Below are 25,685 nucleotides of genomic sequence, written 5' to 3'. Positions count from 1 at the left end.
CACAAAGTTTCAATCGCACTGTACGTGCTTGCCCGCACGTGGTATTTTGTGGAAGAGCCATACTCAAGGGGCCAAAGAGCCGCATGTGGCTCGAGAGCCGCAGTTTGCCAACCACTACCCTACCCTATTGAAAAAAACTCTTGCCACACCTGTGGACGATTGCCTGAGGGTAATTCAAGACAAAATCCTATGTCTGTAGACAGAGCATGCTCCTGAGGCTTTGAATCTTTGCCTGATCTAATTAGTCATGAGCAGTGTTTGACACTGTCCCACGCTAGAGAATGATACGTGTAGCAGATCTACCTAATACACAGTCACAAACCCAAACAGGCAGCCAAAATGAGGAGACAATGAAACAACCCCCTAATGAAAGAACAACAGAATTCTCCAGAAGAAGAGATAAATGAAATGGAGATAAGAAATTTATCTAATACAAAGTTCAGAATAGTGATGGTAAAGATGCTCAACAGCATTAGAAAAAATGTAACTATGAAAACAGAAATAAAGAATGACATAGCACAAATAAAGAATACATTGGGAGGGATACACAGCAGATAATGGGAAGCTGAGGATCGAATCAGTGAATTAGAAGACTGTGTTAAAAAAAAAAATCACTTCATCGGAGAACCAAAAAGAGAAAAACAATTAAAAAAACAGGAGGACAGCTTAAGGGAGCTGTGAGACAATGTGAAATGTAGTAATATTCAAATAGCATGTGTGCCAGAAGAGTCAGAAAGGGAGAAAGAGAGAACGTGTTTGAAGAAATAATGGCAGAAAACTTTCCTAACCTGATAAAGGAAAAAGTCACACAAGTACAGGAGGCACAGAGAACCCCAAGCAAGGAGAACCCAAACAGGCCCACACCCAGACACATCACAATTAAAATCCAAAAATTAAAGACAAAGAGAATCTTAAAGCCAGCAAGAGAAAAGCAAACTATTACCTACAAAGGAGCCTCAATAAGGCTGACACCTGATTTCTCATCATAAACCCTACAGGCCAGAAGGATATGGCAAGAAGTACTCAAGGTAATGGAAAGCAAGGATCTGAAACCGTGATTACTATACCTAGCAAGGCTATCATTCAAATAGACAGAGCTTCCCAGACAACAACAAAAAGGCTAAAGCAGTATATCACCAAGCCAGCATTACAGGAAATGCTAAAGGGACTGCTGTAATGAGAAGAAGAAATAGAGAAACCTAGGCATACAGAATTAAAATGGCAATAAATAAGTACCTATCAATAATAACCTTAAATGTAAATGAATTAAATGTTCCATTCAAAAGGTGTAGGGTAGCTGAATGGATATAAAAACATTACCCAATTATATGCTGTCTACAAGAAACCCACCTCAAAACAAAAGACATACACAGGATGAGTGAAGGGATAGAAAAAATTCGCCATGCAAATGGAAAAGAAAAAATAACCAGAGTAGCAATACTCATAACAGACAAAAAAGACCTCAAAATGAAGGCAATCACAAGAGACAACAAAGGTCACTACATAATACTAACGGGATCGATTTAACAAGAGGATATAACCCTAGTAAAAATCTATGCACCCAATATAGCAGCACCTAAATATATAAAAAACTTTTAGAGCAGTGGTTCTCAACCTTCCTAATGACGTGACTCTTTAATACAGTTCCTCATGTTGTGGTGACCCCCAACCATAAAATTACTTTTGTTGCTACTTCATAACTGTAATTTTGCTACTGTTATGAATCGTAATGTAAATATCTGATATGCAGGATGTATTTCCAGGGGTCACGACCCACAGGTTGAGAACCGCTGTTCTAGAAGACTTTAATGGCGAGATCGACAACAATACAGTCATAGTAGGAGACTTTAACACCCCGCTGACTTCTCTGGGTAGATCTTCCAGACAAAAACTTAACAAGGAAATAGTGACTCTAAAGGACACACTGGATCAGATGGACTTAATTGACATTTATAGAACATTTCACCCCAAAGCTGCAGAATATACATTGTTCTCAAGTGCACATGGATCATTCACAAAGATAGACCACATGTTAGTACACAAAACAAGTCTCTACAAGTTCAAGAAGATTGAAATTGTCCTAGCAGGTTTGGCTCAGTGGATAGAGTGTCGGACTGTGGACTGAAGGGTCCCGGGTTTGATTCTGATCCAGGGTACATGCCTGGGTTGCAGGCTTAATCCCCAGTAGGGGGTGTGCAGGAGGCAGCTGATCAATGATTCTCTTTCATCATTGATGTTTTGATCTCTCTCTCCCTCTCCATTTCTCTCTGAAATTAATAAAAATATTTTTTAAAAAGATGACTGAAATCATATCAAGCATCTTCTCAGATCACAGTGGAATGAAATTAGAAATTAACTGCCGAAACCGGTTTGGCTCAGTGGACAGAGCGTCGGCCTGCGGACTGAAGGGTCCCAGGTTCGATTCCGGTCAAGGGCATATACCTGGGTTGCGGGCATATCCCCAGTGGGAGATGTGCAGGAGGCAGCTGATCGATGTTTCTCTCTCATTGATGTTTCTAACTCTCTATCTCTCTCCCTTTCTCTCTGTAAAAAATCAATAAAATATATTTAAAAAAAAATTAACTATAGTAAAAACAACCCAAAACATTCAAACACATGGAGACTAAGTAGCATGTTATTAAACAATGAATGGGTTAGCAACGAGAACAAGAAATAAAACACTTTCTGGAAACAAGTGAAAATGAACACACAACAACCCAAAATCTCTGGGACACAGCAAAAACAGTCCCGAGAGGGAAGTTCATAGTACTACCAGCCTACCTCAAAAAATAAGAAAAATCAACAATAAACTAACCCTACAACTTGAAGAACTAGAAAGAGAATAACAAGGAAAGCCCAAAGTAGCAGGAAGGAAAGAATAAAGATTAGAGACGAAATAAATGACATAGAGCCTAAAAAAAGAATACAAAAAAATCAATGAAACCAAGAGCTGGTTCTTTGAAAAGATAAACAAAATTGATGAACTGTTAGCCAGACTCATCAAGAAATAAAGAGAGAGGACCCAAATAAATAAAATCAGAAACAAAAGTGGAGAAGTAACCACTTGACACCACAGAAATACAAAGGATTGTAAGAAAATGTTATGAACTACGATATGCCAACAAGCTGGACAATGTGGATGAAATGGACAAATTCCTAGAAAACTACAATCTCCTAAAACTGAATCAGAAAACCTGAACAGGCCAATAACAACAGATGAAACAGAAGCAGGAATCAACAAACGCCCAGCAAACAAAAGCCTGGGTTTGGACGGTTCGGGGAGTTTCACCAAACATTCTGTTCGGGGCTGCATTGTGGAAGCCAACCTCAGTGTTCTCAACGTGGTCATCGTCCAAAACGGGGAGAAAGGTATTCCTGGTCTCACTGATACCACCGTGCCTCGTCGCCTGGGGCCCAAAAGAGCCAGCAGGATCCGCAAACTGTTCAATCTCTCTAAAGACGATGATGTCCGCAAGTATGTTGTGAGAAAGCCTCTAAACAAAGAAGGTAAGAAACCTAGGACTAAAGCACCCAGGATTCAGCGTCTTGTTCCTCCACGTGTCCTGCAACACCAACGCAGGCGTATTGCTCTGCAGAAACAACGTACTAAGAAAAACAAGGAAGAGGCCGCAGAATATGCTCAGCTTTTGGCTAAGAGAATGAAGGAGGCCAAAGAAAAATGCCAGGAACAGATGGCGAAGAGACGTAGACTGTCCTCTCTGAGAGCCTATACTCAAAGAGGAGTACAGCCTACACCTACACTCCTCAAACTTTTCCAAAAAACCCAAGAGGAAGGAACACTTCCAAGCACTTTAAATGAGGCTAGCATTACCCGAATTCCAAAACCAGATAAACACTACAAAAAAGAGAATTACAGGCCAATATCCCTGATGAACATAGATATTAAAATCCCCAACAAAATATCAAATCAGATCCAGCAATATATTAAAAAGATCATACACCATGATCAAGTGGGATTTATTCCAGAGGTGCAAGGTTGGTACAATATTCACAAATCAATAAATATGATAAATTGAAAGAAACAAATTGAAAGAAAAAAATCAGTGACCATATCAATAGATGCAGAAAAAGCGTTAGACAAAATCCAACACTCATTTTTGACAAAAACTCTCAGCAAAGTAGAAATAGAGGAAGCATATCTCAATATGATAAAGGCCATATATGATAAACATACAGTGAACATCATATTCAATGGGCAAAAACTAAAACCATTTCCATTAAGAACAGGAACAAGACAGGGATGTACGCTTTCACCACTCTTATTCAACATATTACTGGAAGTCCTAGCCACAGTGAGCAGACAAAAGAAGAAATAAAAGGCATCCAAATTGGAAAGGAAGAAGTAAAACACTCATTATTCGCAGATCACATGATATTGTACACAGAAACCCTAAAGCCTCCACCAAAAAGCTACTAGATTTAATAAATGAATTTGGCAATGTAGCAGGATACAAAATCAACACACAAAAATCAATGGCTTTTTTATACCCCAATAATGACTTCTCAGAAAGAGAAACTAAACAAGCAATCCCTTTTACCATTGCAACAACAACAAAAAATTAAAATACTTAGGAATAAACTTAACCAAGGAGGCAAAAGACTGTATTTGGAAAACTACAGAATATTGGAAAAAAGAGACAGAAGAAGATATAAACAAGTGGAAGAATATACCGTGTTCATGGATTTGTAGAATCAACATCATTAAAATGTCTATACTACCCAACGCAATCTATAGATTCAAATGCAATCCCTATTAAAATACCAACAACATATCTCAGAGATCCAGAACAAATATCCCCATAATTTATATGGAACCAAAAACGACCTCAAATAGCCACAGCTATCTTGAGAAAGAACAACAAAGTTGGAGGAATCACAATACCATATTTCAAGTTATCCTACAAAGCCACTGTAATCCAAACTGCCTGGTACTGGCACAAGAACAGGTATATAGATCAATGGAACAGAACAAATTGATTCAAGCCATTATGCTCCATTAATATTTGACAAAGTAGGCAAGAACGTACAATGGAGTCAAGACAATCTCTTCAATAAATGGTGTTGGGAAAATTGGACAGATGAAACTAGACCACCAACTTAGACCATACACAAGAATAAACACAAAATGGATAAAAGACTTAAATGTAAATCATGAAACTGTAAAAATCCTAGAAGAAACCATAGGCAGCAAAATCTTAGATCTCTCTCATAGCAGTATGTTTACAGATACATCTCCTAGGGCAGTGGTTGGCAAACTCATTAGTCAACAGAGCCAAATATCAATAGTACTTCTTCAAAATAGACTTGCCCAGGCTGGAAACCGACTTCTGCGCATGGGCCACAAAGTTTCAATCGCACTGTCCATGCGCTCCCGCATGTGGTATTTTGTGGAAGAGCCACACTCAAGGGGCCAAAGAGCCGCATGTGGCTCACGAGCCACAGTTTGCCTACCACTGTCCTAGGGCAAAGAAAACTAAGGAGAAAATAAACAAATGGGATACATCAAAATAAAAAGCTTCTGCACAGCAAAAGAAACCATCAAGAAAACGAAAAGGGAGCCCACTGTATGGGAGAATACATTTGACTATGATACATCTGATAAAGGGTTAATATCCAAAATATATAAGGAACTCATACAACTTAACAGAAGGAAGACAAACAATCCAATTAAAAAATGGGCAAAGGACCTAAATAGACACACTTCTCCAAAGAGAACATACAGTGACCAAGAGACATATAAAAAAATGCTCAAAGTCATTGATCATCAGAGAGATGCAAATTAAAACAATAATGAGGTATCACCTCACACCTATCAGAAGGGCTACCATCAACAAATCAACAAATGACAAGGGAACCCTAGTACACTGCTGGTGGGAATGCATACTAGTGTAGCCATTATGAAAAACAGTATGAAGTTTCCTCAAAAAATTAAATATGGAACTGCCATTTGACCCAGTGATCCCACTTCTAGGAATATATCCTAAGAAACCCGAAATACCAATCAGAAAGAATGTAAGTACCCCTATGTTCATAGCAGCACAATTTACAATAGCTAAAATCTGGAAACAGCCCAAGTCCCCATCAGTAGATAAGTGGATAAAAAAGCTGTGGTACATTTACACCATGGAATACTATGCAGCAGTAAAAAAGAAGAATCTCTTACCCTTTGAGACAGCATGGAGGGACCTGGAGAGTACCATGCTAAGTAAAATAAGTCAGTCAGAGAAAGACAAGTATCACATGATCTCACTCACATGTGGAATATAGGTAAAAAAATAAACTAATGAACAGAGTAGTTCCAGAGACATGGAAGCATGGAACAGAATGTGGAATCTCGGAGGGAAGGCAGGGGAGGGTGTTTGGGTGGGAGGTAATCAACCAAGGACCTCGTATGCATATATTCATGGCCCATGGACATAGACAATGCGGAGGTGAGGGCCTGGGGAGGGGACGGGGGCAGGCTGAAGGGCGTCAATGGGGGGGGAAAAGAGGACAAATGTAATAGTTTCAACAATAAAGAATTATTTAAAAATATATAAGTAAATAAAAACACTATAAAAGGCAATTTACTCTGTACCTTTGGATGGCGACAAGCATGGATCTGAGTGCTGCGGTCTGTGGTAAGATGATGGAGAATGTCAGGCATGTTTCGAAACATGTCTAATTTATCCACATGAACCTGAGGAAAATTAGATAAGAAAATTATTTGAACTGTAATTCCTACAAATACATTACTCAAGAGTAATTATGCAGGGATAAATCATCCAGTTAGGGAACTCCTCTTTCTTGAAACCGAGTTTTTGGCATTTCAGTGCCCATCAGTATTCTGTCAGGATCTCAACAGGCAAAGGACAAAGGTCATTTTCCCACCAGTCAGTGTTACAACCTATCGTTGGTGGTAAGAAAAAATTCTGGAGATTCAATTGGTGGATTTCAGTCCTTCGGTCCACTGAGTCATTCAATTAATATCTATTGTACACCTACTATATATCAAGCTTTATTCTAAATGCATGAAATTCGTGCAAGAGTAGGCCTTCCTTCCCCCCGCTGCCACCACGGGCTTCCCTCTGGCACCCAGGACCTGGGCTTCCCTCATAGCCCCAGCTTCATCTGGAAGGTAGTCTGGAAGGGCAGCCGGTCTAATTAGCATATTACACTTTTATTATTATAGATTGGGTATACAGCAGTGAATGCAGCAGATAAAAGCAATCAAGAATGTGCCCTAGCCAGTTTTGCTCAGTGGATAGAGCATTGGCCCTTGGACTGAATGGTCAGGTTCGATTCTGGTCAAGGGTATGTATCTTGGTTGCAGGCCCAATCTCCAGCCCCAGTTGGGGCACGTGCGGGAGGCAACCAATCGATGTGTCTCTCTCAATCAATGTTTCTCTCTTTGTCTCTCACCCTCCCTTCCACTCTTCTACTCTCTCTAAATATCAGTGGGGAAAAAAATGTATCCTCGGGTAAGGATTAACAAAACAAAAAAAGAATCACTCACGAACATAAGCACTCAACATACTTGGCAGGGGGAAGAGAGCTGGACTAGGAAGCAGGGACCCATCCTCCCTTACCACACACCTCTTTACTGGATGAAAACAGGGAAGACAGAAGAGAGAAAATAAGAAAACCTTGGTCACCTTTAGAATTTTAAGGTCAATACATTTTAAAGTATTAATGCCAATGTATTAGTTTTACCTAAAGCTTCTAGCTAGTTCTTAACATCATCAGTAGCTTCTTGGAACTGTGCAAAATGACATATAACAAAACCATTTTTTACCATAGACTAGCTCAGTGGTCGCAAACTGCGGCTCGGCAAATCGCGGCTCGCGAGCCACATGCGGCTCTTTGGCCCCTTGAGTGTGGCTCTTCCACAAAATACCGACTTCTGCGCATGGGCCACGAAGTTTCAATCACACTGTACATGAACGCCAGCACGTGGTATTTTGTGGAAGAGCCACACTCAAGGAGCCAAAGAGCCGCATGTGGCTCGCGAGCCGCGGTTTGCCAACCACGGGACTAGCTGAGACAAAACAAGAGTTAAGTTCCTAAGACATCTCATTGACATTATAATGAAACATTGAAAGAAACATTATTCAAGAACCTACTGTACCTGAGTTGATATAAAGATTATGAAATGGCACCAAAAAAAGTATTGTCATTTTGAACAAAACAGATTAGAATAATGCCAAATTGCTGTGGCAATTAATACCAAGACAGGTATAAAAAGAATCCAAGCATAAACACTTATCCTGTGGCCTATTCCACTCCCTATCTGTTTATTAAGGACTAAGAAGTAACAATGAATTTGCTTTTCTGGCCTCTCCAAGAAGGAGATAAAAAGAAAAAAAAGAAGGGCACGCGGGAGGGAATGATATAGAAACTTTCATCCTCACAATAATAAAGAAGCCTGAAAAAGTTGCCATAGATCATCGCTGAGGTTCCCTAGTCAAAAGCCTCATTGGTCTCCCTTTTTAAAATCCTGATCTGAAATCGTTTCTATTCCCCAAAAGAGATTGAGAGGATTCCCTGCAGGTTGACTGAGGTTCAGAGAAGGGCTGCTCTTCCCCAGCCCCAAGTCCTCCTCAGCCCATGGTTTCTCCCTGCAAGGCATGCAGAGCAGGAGCTACCAGCCTGCTCAATTTCACACACCGCTAAAATTTACAAAACAAATTTGGGACTGGTAAATAGTTATTACTGGTATATTCTGCCAAGAAAGGACATGAGGAGGAAAATAGTGGATAATTTATGTGATTCTAATTTAAAAGGCCATTTTAAGGAGGGGGTTCAAGAAGAGATTAACTGAAGAATTTACATGCATATAAGCACAGCCCATGGACACAGACAACAGTTCAGTGAAGGCCTGGAGTGGGGCAGAAGCCAGATGGAGAGGGACCAAAGGAGGGAAATGGGGGACATCTGTAATACTCTCAACTGTAAAAATAAATTTAAAAAACACTGGATTTCTCACTTGAGGATTACAAGAATTATTTTTGTCTGCAGCATCTTAATTCCATTCAGACACATATTTCTAACAGTTTTTTTTTAAAAATCGGTCAGGTCTGTTATAAGATTGAAGTATATTACTATATCTGAATGGTGTTGCTACACAGCCCTTTGTGGATGCAAATATTTACTTGATGGCCTCACTGAAAGGCTCAGCTCGTTGTAAAAAAATAAATAAAAGAAAATAGTTATGAAGGGGGAAAAAGGCAATTTTAACACCAAAAATCTCAGAATGAATGCAAATCCTTCCTAAAATGGAGAACTGGCAACTTTACATCAATATATTTGGACAGAAGGGTTTTTCTTTTTTTAAACAAGAAGTTTATTTAAACAACAAGACACTTGACTTGAAGGGAAAACTATCTAGGATTCATTTTTTTAGAGTAATTTATCCCTACTTAAAGACAGATTGCCCTACATGTAACAGCTACGTACAAAAAAGTTATAAAATTGTCCTTGGTTTTACAATGCTAAATGAAAAACATTAAAATTCTCCAATCAAACAAGGTGTGCAAGAATTTTTATGTTGTTCTTTTTTTGTTAAACAGTGAGAGCAAAATAACTCACTGGAATATAAAGATAAGAGCTGGATGAGCATGCCACTAATGGAGAAAGGGGGTATTTTCACAGAACCAGTATTTTTTCCCCATCCCATCTCCATTTGATGTAGATCAAAACATACCATTGGCCATTTAGTTAAAAAAAAATGCAAATGCTTGTGCACATACATCGGTTACTTTATGTACAATAAAGGAATGGGGATGGACAGAAGGATTTAAGGAAGGAATAAATTAAGGAAAGAAGGACTTAGGAAGTAAAGACTCATGAAGGCAGGAAGGGAGGGAAGAATTTTAAAATTTCAAATGCAAAAAGACTGGATCTTTTTATTGTAGTAAACTGGAGGCCTGGTGCACAAAATTTGTGCACGGGGGCGGGGGGGTTCCCTCAGCCTGACCTGTACCCTCTCCAATCTGGGACTCCTCGGGGGATGTCCGACTGCCGGTTTAGGCCCGATCCCACAGGGCCTAAATCGGCCGTCGGACTACCCTCCCACAATCCAGGACTGCTGGCTCCTAATCGCTTGCCTGCCTGCCTGCCTGATCGCCCCTAACCACTCTGCCGGTTTGGGCCCAATCCCGACGGACATCCGGACATCCCTCTCGCAATCCGGGACTGCTGGCTCCTAACCGCTCGCCTGCCTGCCTGCCTGATCACCCCTAACTGCCTCTGCCTGCCTGCCGGCCTGATTGTACCTAACTGCCCCCCTGCCGGCCTGATCGCCTCTAACTGCTTCTGCCTTGGCCCCCAGCCTAAGCTGCAGTCTGGCCTCCCTCTGTCGGAGGCAAGCTGGCCAATCAGGGGAAGGCGCTGCCCCCATCATCCCACTGCTGCTGCCACTGGTGGCTACCATGGCTGCCTGAGCCTCGGGTCTCGCAGCCGGATGCGGCTGCCTGAGCCGTGGGCTGTCCCTCACAGCAGCAGCTGCCATCTGCGGCTTGCCTGAGCCTCAGGCAACTGCTGCGGCTTTGTCCAGGAGGACATCCAGATGGTCGTCCGGAAGATGTCCGCCTTAATTAGCATATTACCCTTTTATTAGTACAGATTACATTGTATATAATCCTTAAATTCTTTGCACAAATTAGCTGGGGGATCTATATTAAAAGATACAAAGCGAGGTAGAACTTAAATACCCAAGTAATCCAGCACTTCGTTTATTCAGCACCGTTACCAAAGCTCCACCTTGTCTTAGGGGACGAGAGCAGAAGCCACAGGCCCCATGTGGCACAGCAGGAAGGGGCTCCCTGCCCAGCAGCACTCACCACACACACACACACCGGGTTCTCCGCCCAGAGTCCTGAGCGCCCAGCACTGGCCATCTGGAGGGAAAGGAAAACTCCCCCCAGCCTGATCAGATACAGGTCCACAGAGACTCAGTGTTCTGGGACAGGTGTTTTAGACTTTTTTTTACCATTACCCACAGTAAGAAATATGTTTTCCACAGTAACCCAGTACACATACACATACATATATGTGTATTGTGTCTGATTCCCTCCGTAAATGTTCATAAAATAATAATTACTCTGACTGCAAGCAATATACTCGAATATTCTCTAGTTCAAGTTTATTCACAATGCTGGTCATAATCACTAAATTTATTTCATGGGCCATGGATTTTGAAAAAATACTTTCTCTATGGGACATTTCACCAAAGGGCGCTTCTCAGCTATTTGGATCACTGCCAAGTCCTCGCCTGTGGACATGAATAAACAAGATGACGTTACTTCAGAGGGGCTGCCAACCTGGGCCACACATATGTTTTGACAGGCTGTTTCCATCTTTGTTTTCAGTTTTGGTGGGGTTGGGAGGGGGAGGAAAGGTGAAGTGGGGAGAATGAAAAGGACCAGCAGAAAAGAACGCTTCCACCGTACCTGGAGTCCAAATTCTTCACTAAGGTTGGTGAACAGATACTCATACCCGTACGCTGCTTTGCAGTTCAGCCACACGACATGGTATGGACTCCGAGTGATCCAGCTCCGAACCAGCTCCAAAATTCCACTCAGACACTCTCCCTGGCAGGATGTTTTATTAAAAGGCATTTAACAATTTTAAGAATTATCACTTACCCAGTGAAATAAGCCATTCAGAGAAAAACAAGTACCATATGATTTCACTTCTATGTGGAATCTAATGAACAAAATAAACTAACAAAGTGGAGACAAACTCATGACAGACAGACAGCTGTCAGAGGAGCAGGGGTTGGGAGCTACATGAGAAGCGTGAAGACACTAAGGAAAGAAAAAAAAAGACTCATGAACACAGACAACAGTATGGTTACTGAATGGGGGGAGGTAGAAGAGGGTTAAGGGGATTAAATGGTGATGGAAGGAGACTTGGCTTGGGGTGGTGAACACACAATACAATAGATAATGTATTGTAGAACTGTATACCCAAATCATGTACAATTTTATTAACCAATGTTACCCCAATAAATTCAACAATAAATAAATCTGAGATTATGAAAGTATTAAAAAGAAAAGAATAGCACACTTATCTTTTCTTTCCATTCCCAACATTCCCAAATATTAATGCCAACGGGAACAATTATGACCTGATTTGTTATCCCACAAACTTTCTACTAGAAATATGCCATGCCCAGGTTCTCACCCCATTTCTCCAGAGAGACTTACTCGACTAGGAATCTGATAAAATTTGGGATCGCAGAAAGTAGTATCTAAGTACACACTTTGTATGTCTTTCACTCTGGGGGAAAAAAAACTGATGTTAAGCTAACGTGAAATCATCTAGAAAGTTTAAACCCTCAATTATTTTACAGGATGTTCTATTCCATTTGGAGTATTTTGTTTAAAAAAACTTTGCTGAGAAGTGATTTCCATACAATAAAATATACAGATTTTGCACACATGGTTCAGTGAACTTTGACAAATTCACTTATCTACTACACCAGTCAACACACAGAATGTTGAAGAAAAATGTTTCAAGAATAAAAATTAGCTTTACTGTTACAAATATTACAATCAAGTTTGATTTCTAAGAAAAGCAAAGGCTTGTATTTGGGGCAAACAGGCAATAAAACTTTTCCAATGGTGCAGCCTTACACAAAGCCCAGTACCTGCCCCCGCAATGCAGAAGCTCCATTCTGGCAGCTTCTCCTTTGGCCAATCTGAAGTCTCCTGTGTACAAGACAGTTCCATTATCACCCTGAAATAAAAACCTGTGAAGAAAATATATATTAGTGATTTCTCAGTCTCATACAAAACCCTAATAAAGCAAATACTAATTCCACAGCAAATGTTTCCTGCCAAACACACCACTATGACCTAGTGTTAATGGAATTTCAATAATCTCTAAACCACACCAGGCACTCGGCTGCCGCCTCTTCCATGGGGTAGAAAAAAATGGCACACGAAGATTCTATTGAGTTTGCAATAGATGTCCCCAGAAATATGTCAGCACTCTCAACTATATATTGAGATCATTCCTTTTCATGGAGAGAAAAATCCATGTGATAGGAAAATGTAAAACTAATGGAGAAATAGCTATCGAAGACTTCCATGATAAAGAAACCCACATTTCAAACTTGATATTCACCTCAGCCCCCCAAGTTAAAGATTGGAAACAAAGATTAAAGAAAGTGCCATAAAAATAATCAAATCTCCCTATACATATTAGTTGCTAGACCTTAAAAATGTATTTCTATAAATATTAGACAATTCTACATATAATGAAATGGCAAAATAGATGAGTTCCCTTACATAACTGATCCTGGGCAATGACCAGCTGGTAAGAGAGTCACAACAATCTCTTCCTTCTAAAAAGAAAAAGAAAATAAGTTATCATTAGGGCCCAGCTAAATAAATCTCTCCTTAATAGAACATATTCAAGTACTTCTCAAGAATGTGCCTTTTCTCCTCATTTCTTCTCTCTCTCCAAACTCTGGAAACAAGTGAAATCCTTGCCACAAAATAGTTAAACGTTGAGTTACAATATGATACAGCAAATGAACACTTGTGTACATACACAAGAGAAATGCACACTTAGGTCCACATAGAAAGCTGTACATGAATGTACATAGCAGCATTATTCATACTAGCCAAAGAGAAGAAACAGTCCACAGGTCTAGCAAATGATGAATGAATAAACAAAATGTGGTCTATCCATACAATGGGATAGTATTTGGCCATAAAAAGAAATGAAATACTGATACACACTACAACATGGATAAACCTTGAAAGCATTAGGTAAAGTGAAAGAAGTCACATTTGTCTGATGCAATTTATATGAAATTTCCAGAATAAGCAAATCTATAGAGACTTCAAGTAAAATAGTGGTTGCTAGGGGCTGAAGGGAGGAAGAATTAGGGAGTAACTGCTAATGGGTACAGGGTTTCTTTTTGAGTGATGAAAATATTCTAAATTGATTATGGTGATGGATATATGTCTGTAAATATAGTTAAAATCATTGAAATGTACACCTTAAGTGGGGTGAGTTGTAAGGTATGTGAGTTATATCTCATAATGCTGTTATTTATAAATAAATAAATAAATAAATAAATAAATAAATAAATAAATAAAGCGTGGTGTAGCCTGGTCCCAAGTCACCATACTGCACATCATCCTGTTGGAGCTGAGCCTGATGGGCAATACTGCCTCTCAGTCCTCAGGGCAGAGTGGGGGCGGAGTAGGGGGAATGGTGGGCAGAACTCTGGACACACCAGCTTCTCCCATAAATCTAACTTCATTCATTCCGAAGGCCCCTTTAAAATAGGGTCTCCTACTGGGTAGAGCTGGAAACACAACACACAAAAGCCACAGAGCACGAAAAGAAACTGCCTGAGTGGATAGAAAATTCTGTTCAATGAGAGCTATCTGCTGCCTAGGGCCCAATTTTAAGAAAGCCTTTCACCAACATATGTCACAGGGCAGCAGGGCAATGAGATTAAGTCTCCAAAACATGTCAGCTAACTGATCTCAGGTTGGCACTGAGAAAGGTTCAGGCCATCCTTTTAACCCATCCAAAATTGGCCGTGCAGTCCTCCCTCAGGACGATGCTTTGATGAGGAGTACTTCAAATGCCTGATCCTCTCCAAAGAGGAAATGTGAAAAGTCAGGGCCTGTCTGATCACAGTCTCAGGACACCTCTCAGAGTTCACCATGTCAACAAAGCAGGTTATAATTGGACTGTGGAACAAATATTCACTAGATTTGCCAAATATTAGGAAAATACCTCCTACCTCTAGATATAATTTGAGGTAAAAACAGCAAATAAGCCCAGCCAGTGTGGCTCAGTGGTTGAGTGTCAACCTATGAACCAGGAGGTCACGGTTTGATTCCCGATTAGGGCACATGCCCCGGTTGCAGGCTTGATCCCCAGTGTGGGGTGTGCAGGAGCCAGCCAATCAATGATTCTCTCTCATCATGGATGTTTCTATCTCTCTCTCCCTCTCCCGTCCTCTCTGAAGTCATTAAAAATATATTTTTAAAAGAAACACCAAATAAAAGGTAGGTCCATAGTCCTATTTATTAAAATAATACATTCACAACACAAAAGCACCTGCTTCTAAATTTAAGGACAAAAAATAAATAGATCCACTTGGACCAGGTTTTTTTTCTTGAATAGGAAAATGATTCGGGGGGGGAGGAGAAAGAAAAGAGAAAAAGATAAAGATGAAAAAGAAAATGCAATGATTCAGAGGAAAAAAAAATCACAATATACATAAATTTGCTGCAAAAATATTAAGCATCATTTTATTTCCTGAACATTTATAATAAGCTTATTAAATGTGACAATGACATCCCACAGTAATATCAACAACTGGCATTCCCATCATTAGCATGTAATATTAGAAAGGAGCTGTTCTGACAGAAGTCATATCTAGTCCTTGGGAGGTAAAGAATAAGTATGTTATACATGGTGTACTTTCCCACAAACTCACTCAATTACTATAATTTTTATTTATGGTTAAATGAACATTCAAAATCAAGGCAAAAGGTAAATAATCATTTTAGCACTAAGTATTAATTTTCAAAAACATGACATTTAAAATTTAGTTACCTCGCCTGATGCTTCATCAACTAAGGATATCTGGGTAGGAGTTTCAATTTCAATTGATATCTATTAAAATAAAATAAGAGGTCATGTATACATCATATTATATATTTCCACAGTTTTTCATTGCTTTATAGGCCTTTGCCATCTCAGACATAGAAAGGGGACTAAGAGAAGAAGTTGTAGGCTCTCTATAACATTCACTAAAATAAATGTTTTAAACGACTTGAAAACGTGATAAAGCTAAAATAATACCTTTCTTGAGCTTAATGTGGTAACAAATATTAAGTGCCTTATAAACTCATATCTCCTTTGACAGCAATTATATTTCCATGAATTCAATCTTCTTCCCTTCACCTCCTCATCCCTTGAACCTAAGTCTTTGTAAAACAGTTATGTGTTCTATATGTTTAGGTTTTGTGCTACAGAACACTATGGATCCATCCCTGATATGCTGGCCGAGTTCACATATCTGAGCTGCTACAGAGTACTCCAAGGTGTACTTGCACATTTTACTGGAACAATAGCTGACACGGAAAGGCATTCAATAAATAGATGATGAATAAATGAACATAATTATTCACCTTTTTATGTTTACATATGCAATGGCCTTTTCCCCCCAATGTACTATTATTATCTACTAGAGGCCCGTGCACGAAATTCGTGCACTCGGGGGGAGTCCCTCAGCCTGGTCTATGCCCTCTCGCAGTCCAGGAGGCCTTGGGGGATGTCCAACTGACAGCTTAGTGCTGCCGCGGAGGTGGGAGAGGTTCCCACCACTGCTGCTGTGCTCACCAGCAGTGAGCCCGGCTTCTGGCTGAGCGGTGCTCCCCCTGCAGGAGCACACTGACCACCAGGGGGCAGCTCCTGCATTAAGCATCTGCCTGCTGGTGGTCAGTGCGCGTCATAGTGACTGGTGGTTCCGCTCTTGGGCTGAAACTGGCTCTCCGACATTCCCCAAGAGGTCCCAGATTGTGAGAGGGCACAGGCCAGGCCTAGGGACCCCACTGGTGCACGATCAGGGCCAGAGAGAGATGCGGGAGGTTGGCCAGCCACGGAGGGACTGTGGAGGCCTCCAGGGCGTGTCTGGCCCATCTTGCTCAGTCCCGGTTGGCCGGACCCCAGCAGCAAGCTAACCTACTGGTCAGAGTACCTGTCCCCTGGTGGTCAGTGCACATCATAGCGACTCGACCAGTTGACTGTCTACCCCCTGGTGGTCAGTGCACGTCATAGCGAGTGGTTGAGTGGCCTTAGCATAACATTCGCATATTACACTTTGATTGGTTGAATGGCCAACCAGCCGACTGGACATTTAGCATATTAGGTTTTTATTATATAGGACTAGAGGCCCAGTGCACAAAATTCATGCACTTGTAGGGTACCTAGTGGCTGCTGTCTGCCGGCCAGGTTTTCCCTCCCTTCCCCTGGCCGGCCCACCCCCTGGTTGAACTCCTGGAAGAACTCGGTAGAAGGGAAAATTTGCATACTATGCTTTATTATATAGGATTTTGGCAGCAGGGTTGAGTGGCTTAACTTTTTATTACTCCTATAACAATTCATCTAGTATAGGGATTATTTGTTCTCTAATATTTGGCAAATGCACCTATAAAACTATCTGGGCCTGGGGCTTCATTTAAGAAAAAATCTTTAAAAATTGTTTTAATTTCTTGGATGGTTACTGATTTATTCAAGTTTTCCACTTTTCTTGCCTCAATTTGGTATTTTCCTACTTTTCCAGATACCTATCCACTTTGTCTAAATTATCAAATACAATACCTTATAACAACTGTCAAAAAATGCATTGCTGTTATTAATTTCCTTTTAGTATTCTGTATTTTTATATGCATCTTTTTTGTTGTTGTGAATCCTCACCCAAAGCTATTTGCCCCATGGCTTTTCAGAGAGAGTGTGGAGGGGGAAATTGAAAGCAGTCAGCAGTCCAACAACAAACAGATTATGACACTTGTTCAGACTTCTCTGCCAGTTCCCACAATTACTTAGGGTTTAACCCACATAATGAGCCCTAGTTCTATTCACTTACTGTGGTTCTTTTCTTCTAATCAATATGGGTGATCATTATTACTTTATCTGGTTTGATGTTACCTTGTCAATTACCTATCTTCTTGACCCACTGTTCCTTTTAACAGTAAATAACATCCTCTTTGAAACTTAGGAATTTTTTTTTCCTTTCAATTCTACTTTGTATGACATAAGAATTGCCACTCTGACATTTTTAGAGTCTAACTGTTTAGTATAGGTTTTCCCTTTTTATTCTCATTTTAACCTGCATTTATACAAAGGCTAGTGGATCTTTCTTATTTTTTAACCTCAACTGAGAATTTGTCTTTCGATAAATAATTAAATTAAATCCATTGATATTTATAGTAATTACTGTTATAACAAAACTTTTCCTGGCATCTTCACATTTTCTAAGCAGCATACTTCTGTTTTTCTCCCCTTTACTGTATCTTCCTTCCATTAATTAGATCCATTTTATTCTGCCAGATTCAAAATTACTCATTCCATTTTTATTCTGTTTCTTAACCATTTCTTATTATAACCCATAAATTTTACTTATTTTTCCTAAACAATCCCATGGTCTAAATAAATGATTTATTAATTATGTTAATGACCATTTTACACATTAGAGTATTAAAATGCAATTTAGCCAGAAATTCAAAGAGATAAAACTAAGAACCAAGATTAAACTATTGAGGGACAAGAAAAGCAAACTGAAATATAAAATGTTGACCTCTTTTAAACTTCTTAATTACAAAAGGCTAAATATTAATATTATAATGAACATAGTATGCGAGGAATTGGGCTTTGAATAATTCCAGTGTTTTGTTCTATCTACCTCAAAAAATATTTCCCGGTAAAAAAAAAATTGGCATCATTCAAAAAATAAAACTTACAATTCTTTTCTCCCAAAACCTGTATTTCGGGCTAGTTAACAACAACTCTTTAGTAACAGGCGAACAGTATAAGTAAACCTTCAAGCTGAAAGAGAAAGGAAAAAAAGCTACTTCAGTAGGATCCAAAATGAGACATTTTGGTGACTAGATAATACATTTCATCATGTATCAGTTCATCTCGAATAATTCAAAATGTGAACTGGCACACAAAGTGTTAAGTGTAGTTCCCAACATGCCAGCACCCCAGTAACTATCTCAGTCCCATCGAGAGTGTAAAGGGATGGGGAAGAAGCAGACAGAAAAAACAGTGTCCTCTGATCTCCTCAAAAGGTTGGCCTCACCAACTTTATGTTAAAGATGCATTATTGTACATGATCAGGTATGTCTAGAAAAATACCATCAAATGGGGAACGAAAAGGGTGTATAGGGCGGGGGACAGAAGACTTCTGTATTTTGCTTCATATAAGTCTATTCTGTTTTGTTTGAGAGTTTTTTTGTTTGTTTTTTAAGTGAGCAGAGGTCAATTTCATGATAAATTTTAAAAATTCAACAGTATAAATTAAAGGTTAGGAATATAATCTGTGGCAGACTGTATTTTCAAAAGATGCCCACACTAATATATATCCCCATCCATACAGTCTTGTTACAATATGGACATGGAATTTCCTCAAATGACAGAAGGTCTCTATATTAATCTCCCCCTGAACCTGGGTAGGACTCTGTAACTGTCTTAAGCAACAGAACATGATGGAAGTAATATTGCAGGACTTTTGAGGATAGATCTCTGGGCAATATGGCTGCCTGCTAACTCTCTCCTGGGACACACACTCTTTTTTTTTCTCCTTAGTTTCCATTTAAGAAATCCAGCTATCCTGCCCTGGCCAGTGTGGCTCAGTTGGTGGGAGTGTTGCCCTGTGCACTGAAAGGTGGCAGGTTCGATTCCCAGACAGGGCACATACATAGGCTGAAGGTTCAATCCCCCATTAGGGTGCATAGGAGAGGCAACCAATGGAGGTTTCTCTCTCACATCAATGTTTTTCTCTATCTCTTTCCCTTCCTACCCCTCTCTTTGAAAATCAATAAACATGTCTTTGGATGAGCATTAAAAAAAAAAAAAAGGAGGAGGAAGAGGAGATAAAGGAGGAGGAGAGGAAAGAGGAGGAGAAAGAGAAGGAGGAGGAGCTGAAGGAAGAGGAGAGGAAAGAGGAGGAGGAGAAAGGGAAGGAGGAGGGGGAAGGGAAGGAGGAGAAAGGGAAGGAGGAGGTGGAAGGGAAGGGGAAGAAGAAGAGGGGTAGGGGGAAGAGGAGGAGGAAGAGAGGGGGGAAGGGAAGGGAGACGGGGGAGGGGGAGGAGGAGGAGAAGTCCAGCTATCCTGAAACAACATGCTGAAGAGATTTTTTGGACACAGGCATGCCCAAGAAGCCCCAGGCATTTGAGTCTTCTCAGCCCAGGTGTCACCCATAGAAAGAATGAGCCTTCAGGTCAGCCCCAGTCAGGCAGAAACCAGCCATCCTCACTGTGCCCCATGAATTCCTGACCCTCAGAAACTGAGAGAATGCATTATTAGTTGGTTTAAGTCACTATGTTTTAGGGTAATTTGTTATGCAGCAATAGTAACTAATACACAGGCTCTAAAATCAGACAGACCTGGTTGAAATCCTGGTCCTGCCATCTACTGGCTGTGTGACCTTGGGCAACTAATTTAACCTCTCTGGTTCCTCAGTTTCCTCATCTGTAAAATAGAAATAATATCTATAACAATAATAATAATAATAAAATATCTAAATAGTAGGAATATCTATTCAAGAGGTTATCAAAAGGCTCTAAGGAGGATGTCAGCCCCAAGAAGACAGGGGTTTTCATCTGGGTTGCTCACTATTGTGTCCTCAACATCCAGCACAGTGCCCAACTCGTCACAGGCACTCAAAGAAACTGCTGAACTGATAAACATGCAGTGCCTTGAATATATATAAATAATCAATAACTATAACAGTCATTATCAAGAACATAGACTATTGATATCCCTTAGCAGATAGCACTTAGCCTGACATCCACTGGTTGGTTCAAAAGTCAAAAAGTCAATGGGGCCCTTCCCAAATAGGTATCTTGGGAATCTGGAATTTAGATTTAGAGAGTGGCTGATGGAAAGAATACAATAGTTCAGCTTTAAGAAAAAATCCAACAATATTATATGATTCCTTACAGTGGGACAACCACTTACACATACACTCTCTTATAAAAACGAACAGATTGCTGCTGCACACAAAAGCATGGGCGAGTCATACAAAGATGTTAAGTGAAAGAGAAAAGTCTGTTCAGTATGATTCTATTTACTTAAAGTTCAAAAGTCAGAGCTAACCCATGATGACAAAAGTCAAAACTGAGGTGACCTTAGGGAGAGGGGGCTGACTGGGAGGAGGAACGGGGATACTGGTTCTGCTCTATTTCCTGATTTGGGTGGAAGCTTCACTTGTAAAAGTTCTTCAGATTGTACCCTTATAACGTATGTCCTCTTCAGTATAGGTTTTATGGCTCAATTAAAATGGTTAAAGACAGACACATACACAAATAAGTAGCAAAAAAATTACCTGCATTCCAACCTTCTTTTCAAGGCAGGGGCTCTTAACCCTTTCATGTGATCTAAAAACAAAAAAATCAAAAAACACAAACACATTATATTTTCAAAGTCTTACTTAGCCCAAGGAAATTCAGTTGTCTGCTCTTTATTACTTCCTTTTAAGAGAAAATACATGACAGGTTCACTTTTATCAGAGAATTGATTCATATAGGCTATTGACTCTTTCTTCTGCAGGTGAAGAATCGGTCTGAACATAGGACAGGAACCACTAAAGTTGACCATCTCTTCCTCTGAGCCATCAGAAGCCATTTAAAAGGAGAATGGTTCCCTGAATCTTAGGGCGGAGTCTAAATCACTCTGAACAGCCACAGAAAAAGAGTGACGAGGGTCTCATTCAGAACTGCTTCCAGCAACTTCCTTTACCCCCTTCTTTCATTTCAATCCAATCACCCTCAGTCCTTGCTCTCTGTGACACATTCAATTTATCCCTTAAGAGATTAGTTAGGGATAACTAATAACCCTTAAGTTAGTCCATCTTAAAATTCAAGCTTGCTTCCACAGAATTCTCTAGGAAATCCTCCAGGCTTAGCCCAGAATAAGAAGAGTTGTGTTATCTTCACGCCTACTGTGAATGCTGGGTTGAGAAGTGGCTTGTTCCACAGTCTCCCAAATTAACAGGCACAGAAAGATGACATTTAAACACAAGTAACATTTACACCAAATAGCACATTCAATACAGAGTGCATTCTAATAGACTCTGACCTTGAGCATGCAAAGGCCTAGATAACAATGACCAAATACTTCTAAATTGTTTAGTTAGATCAAACAAATTCTAATTATCCTAATTACCACCTACACACATGCCTCAGTTCATAGGTGGTGATCGCTGACTCCGGTGAACACAAGGCAGTCACCACACCTCACGTGGCAGGCCTTCACTGGACAGGTGCCTCCAAAGGACAACCCACCTGCCCCCTTGGAGGGTGAATCTTCTCAGATCACTCCTGGCCCAGGTGTTTAGGGCCAACGGGTGCACCGGAGGGCAGGCATCTCAGTAACTGGGGTTTCCAGAGAGTTCATGTCATGGCAAAAAGGAGGCAGACTCAGAACTCTGCTCCTGCTCTGAAACTACGTCAGTAGGCAGCACTCTCGAGCTGTTTTAGCAAAACCCCCACCCACTCTCCAGGTCCCTTTCTGACTAGTGGCCGGTAGAGCCTGAGTAAATTTGCTTTGTGCTGTTAGAAGTGCACCCAGACTCCTTTCTGGGGCCTTTTCTTTCTTCCTTGACCAGAATAAATCATCCTAAATTGTCCCCTGAAGGGGTCCTCCCCAGTACTGGGTGACTATCTCAGGCCATGGGTCCCCTGTCTTCTTCCAGGCCTCAGTGATGGTTGGTAAAGTCTAGCCCACTCCAAGTACAGCACTGGGTTCCAGATGGTCCATAAACTAGCATCAAGTGGATTGTGGCCTACCCCAATGTATCAAAATGTGATATTAACATGTTTATGTGCAACTTTTCTAGCAAAGTGGTTCATAGATTTTATCAGATATTATGTATTAGCTGCCAAATTAACAGACACAGAAAGATGACATTTAAACACAGGTAACATTTGCACCAAAGGGCTGTTGTTTAAACCCCCCAGTCTATGGTACTCTGTTATGAAAGCCCTGCTTTGTGCGGTTAGAAGTGCACCCAGAGACTCCTTTCTGGGGCCTTTTCTTTCTTCCTTGACCAGAATAAATCATAAGTTGTCCCCAGAGGGGTTCTCCCCAACACTGGGTGACTAGCCCTGGCTGTCATAACAGAATACAATAGACTGGGGGTTTAAACAGCAGAAATTTATCTGTCAGAGTTCTAGAGGCTGAAGTCCAAGACTGGATTCTAATAAGACCTCTCTTCCTGGCTTGCAGACCTTCTTGCTGTCTGCTCACATGACTTTTCCGTGTGTATGTGGGGAGGGAGGGGGGGGGGAGAGAGAGAGAGAGAGAGAGAGAGAGAGAGAGAGAGAGAGAGAGAGATTGATTTCTTCCTCTTCATATTAAGACCCCACCCTTAGGACCCCATTTCACATTATTACTTCCTAAATGCCCTATCTCCAAATACATTCATATTGGGGTTAAAGGCTTCAACATGTGAATTGGGGGAGGGGGATTCCACAGAACATCCAAAAACATCTCTTTCTCAAAACGGTTAAAAACCACCAGGAGGCAACATAGGAAAATACCAAAAGCAGAAGTTGAGTGCTTGCCCTTGATGAGTTTACACCCTGGTTGAGTAAACAGACCCACACATAATTCGAGAACAGGGAACATTAGAAATTTCTCGAGTAGCAATCTCTGGCTTCAACATACAAACTAATGATGATTTCACAAATTCTTTTAGATGAATTCTTTCCCCAAACTCACTACTCCTAAATCCGAAGGCAAGCCCCTTTGCCATAATTTAATCACAGCTAACACATTCAGAAACTCCAGTGAGACTTAACACAAAAGGTAAAAACAGGGGCATCTGCATCCAGCAGCAGATTCTCAATGAAAAGAAAAAAGACCCCAAAAAAGTTATTCTCAAGAATAAGCAGAAGACCCTTATTAAAGAGGCTCACAGAGCTATTTAGCAAATGGAGAGGAGTTTCAGATTTTCCTCGTTAAAGATAGATAATTGGCCCTAACTGGTTTGGCTCGGTGGATAGAGTGTTGGCCTGCAGACTGAAGGGTCCCAGGTTCGATTCTGGTCAAGGGCATGAACCTTGGTTGTGGGCACATCCCCAGTAGGGAGAGTGCAGGAGGCAGCTGATAGATGTTTCTCTCTCATCGATGTTTCTAACTCTCTATCCCTCTCCCCTCCTCTCTGTAAAAAATCAATAAAATATATATATTTTAAAAGATAATTGGCGGCTTTACGCAAGAAGTGTTTCTCCAAAGCAGTTAATGTCAACAATTTACACCAGATTAAAGTGACTGATTGATTCCACACACAAGACAACAGTTGGTCTTCACACCAACTGGTGAGGAAGGACAATGCTCACTATCTGTAATTTACTTTAAAATTACCCAGTATGATATGCATGTGTATATGTTTGTTATGCTCTGATTCAATCTTCAGGAGTGGGCGGGATATCCTTCTCAAGCTACTCTGCAAGCCCACACTCCTACCAGCAGCTACCAGAGTGCCCAAGCTGATCTTCATCTCTCATCCAGGCCAAAGGCTGTGCTAATTAGCATAATGAATGTTAAAGCTGTTTTCCTTGGTGAAGTTAGGGACTCATTAATCACATAATAGATATTAAAGACCGACAACGGCTGTGAAATTAGCAGTATGCCATCTCTGGAGATGGGCTAGCATGTTTTAGAGACCCTCTGCCCTGCCTGGAGCGTCTAGTCTGGAGGCCGTATCATTAGGGGTTGAAGCTTCAGGCTTCATCCCTAACCGCCTCCAGCTGTGAAATCTTAGCATCCTGGTTGCCTGACCTGGCCATCTACAAGGTAAACGAAAATGAACCTTTTTTATTGGATGTGGACAAACTATCTAAGGGAGGGGGTGGTGTTTTTTTTTTTGGGGGGGGGGGTTTGCTGGGGGGGATGGGTTGCAGTTGGCGAGTTTGCTGACAGGGTGGTTGATTTCAGGGTGAGAGTGTGCCTGCCTGTTAATGTCTGGGGAGTGTGGCGGAATTCCATCACCTTCTCCTTCCTAACATAGTAGCGAGGAGGTGGGAGAACTAGCTAATCCTCGCCAAGCTCTGAGTACTGGCCGCTAGGAGCGCCTCCAGAACATAACAGCTGTGCCTGATCAAACTGCCCGGGTTCAGCGCGCAACCGGCAGTTGCACAGATGAGAAAAGAAAGCCTCCGAGGCTGAAGAGCCAGGCTGGGGCGAGGGGCAGTTGCCAGTCTCCCTCCTGGCCTGCCAAAGCGCGCAGCCCCTCGCTCCAGGCCCCGGGCCCCCGACGTCCCTCCTCTCCAGCTCCCGGGCGACTTGACTTCCCCGGGGGGGGGCCCCCCCGAACCCGCGCAGCCCAGGTCCCCCGGGGGTGGGCGGCACGCCGCGCTCGCTCACCCTTGTGGCAGTGCGACAGGAAGTAGGCGCGCGCCCTCAGATTCTCCCTGTCGAAGCGATCTATGGAGATGCTCGGGTACTCGGCCATCTGCCCCTGGAAGGAACTCATAGCGCCAGCCCCCCCGGAAGCGCTAGGTTCGCCAGCGAGCTCGCCGCGAGGCCACGGAATGCCGGACCGCGCCGCCACTTCCGGGAAGCTGCTTCCGCCTCACCATTGGCCAGCCGGGCTCAGCCTCGCCCAATCATTGGAGCCCTGCGAAGGGGGCGGTGCCTAGGAGCGTTTCCGCGGCCCGCGACCTGAGGATTTAAATGTCAGAGCTGCGTTGCGCTCGAGCGAGGCAGCTGCGGAGCCTGGGCCTGGGCGGCTGGGTTAGATCGATGGTGTAGCTGGGCGTGTGGCTTCTGCCGGAAACCATTGACACAGCACGGTGTTGTTTCGGTGAAGAGTTGTCCGTGCCTGTGCAGGGAGAGTAGCGCGAAGGGAAAGAGCACTGTAGCAGGCGGCTCCACCCAATGATGCAAAGGGGGGATGCATGGGGTGGGGGAGGGGG

General features: G+C 41.6%; 1 protein-coding gene across 1 annotated transcript in view; it reads right to left on the bottom strand.

Annotated features, from left to right (window-relative positions):
• Positions 1 to 25,292, bottom strand: part of DCLRE1C (DNA cross-link repair 1C) — a 55,857-nt gene extending 30,565 nt beyond the window's left edge. Inside the window, exons 1-9 of the mRNA XM_081096555.1 lie at positions 25,135 to 25,292; positions 21,092 to 21,143; positions 18,504 to 18,588; positions 15,595 to 15,654; positions 13,296 to 13,351; positions 12,653 to 12,754; positions 12,210 to 12,282; positions 11,451 to 11,591; positions 6,599 to 6,700 (exon numbers count right to left, since the gene is read on the bottom strand). Of these exons, the coding sequence (XP_080952681.1) occupies positions 6,599 to 6,700; positions 11,451 to 11,591; positions 12,210 to 12,282; positions 12,653 to 12,754; positions 13,296 to 13,351; positions 15,595 to 15,654; positions 18,504 to 18,588; positions 21,092 to 21,143; positions 25,135 to 25,243 (780 nt within the window). The 5' untranslated portion in view covers positions 25,244 to 25,292. The remainder of the gene's footprint in view (positions 1 to 6,598; positions 6,701 to 11,450; positions 11,592 to 12,209; positions 12,283 to 12,652; positions 12,755 to 13,295; positions 13,352 to 15,594; positions 15,655 to 18,503; positions 18,589 to 21,091; positions 21,144 to 25,134) is intronic.
• Positions 25,293 to 25,685: the final 393 nt, after the last annotated feature.

Source organism: Myotis nattereri, assembly GCF_964212035.1.
Source record: "Myotis nattereri genome assembly, chromosome: 1".
Classification (NCBI taxonomy): Eukaryota; Metazoa; Chordata; class Mammalia; order Chiroptera; family Vespertilionidae; genus Myotis; species Myotis nattereri.
Note: the sequence above shows the minus strand (reverse complement) of the source record. Positions and strands in the feature narration are given on the sequence as shown.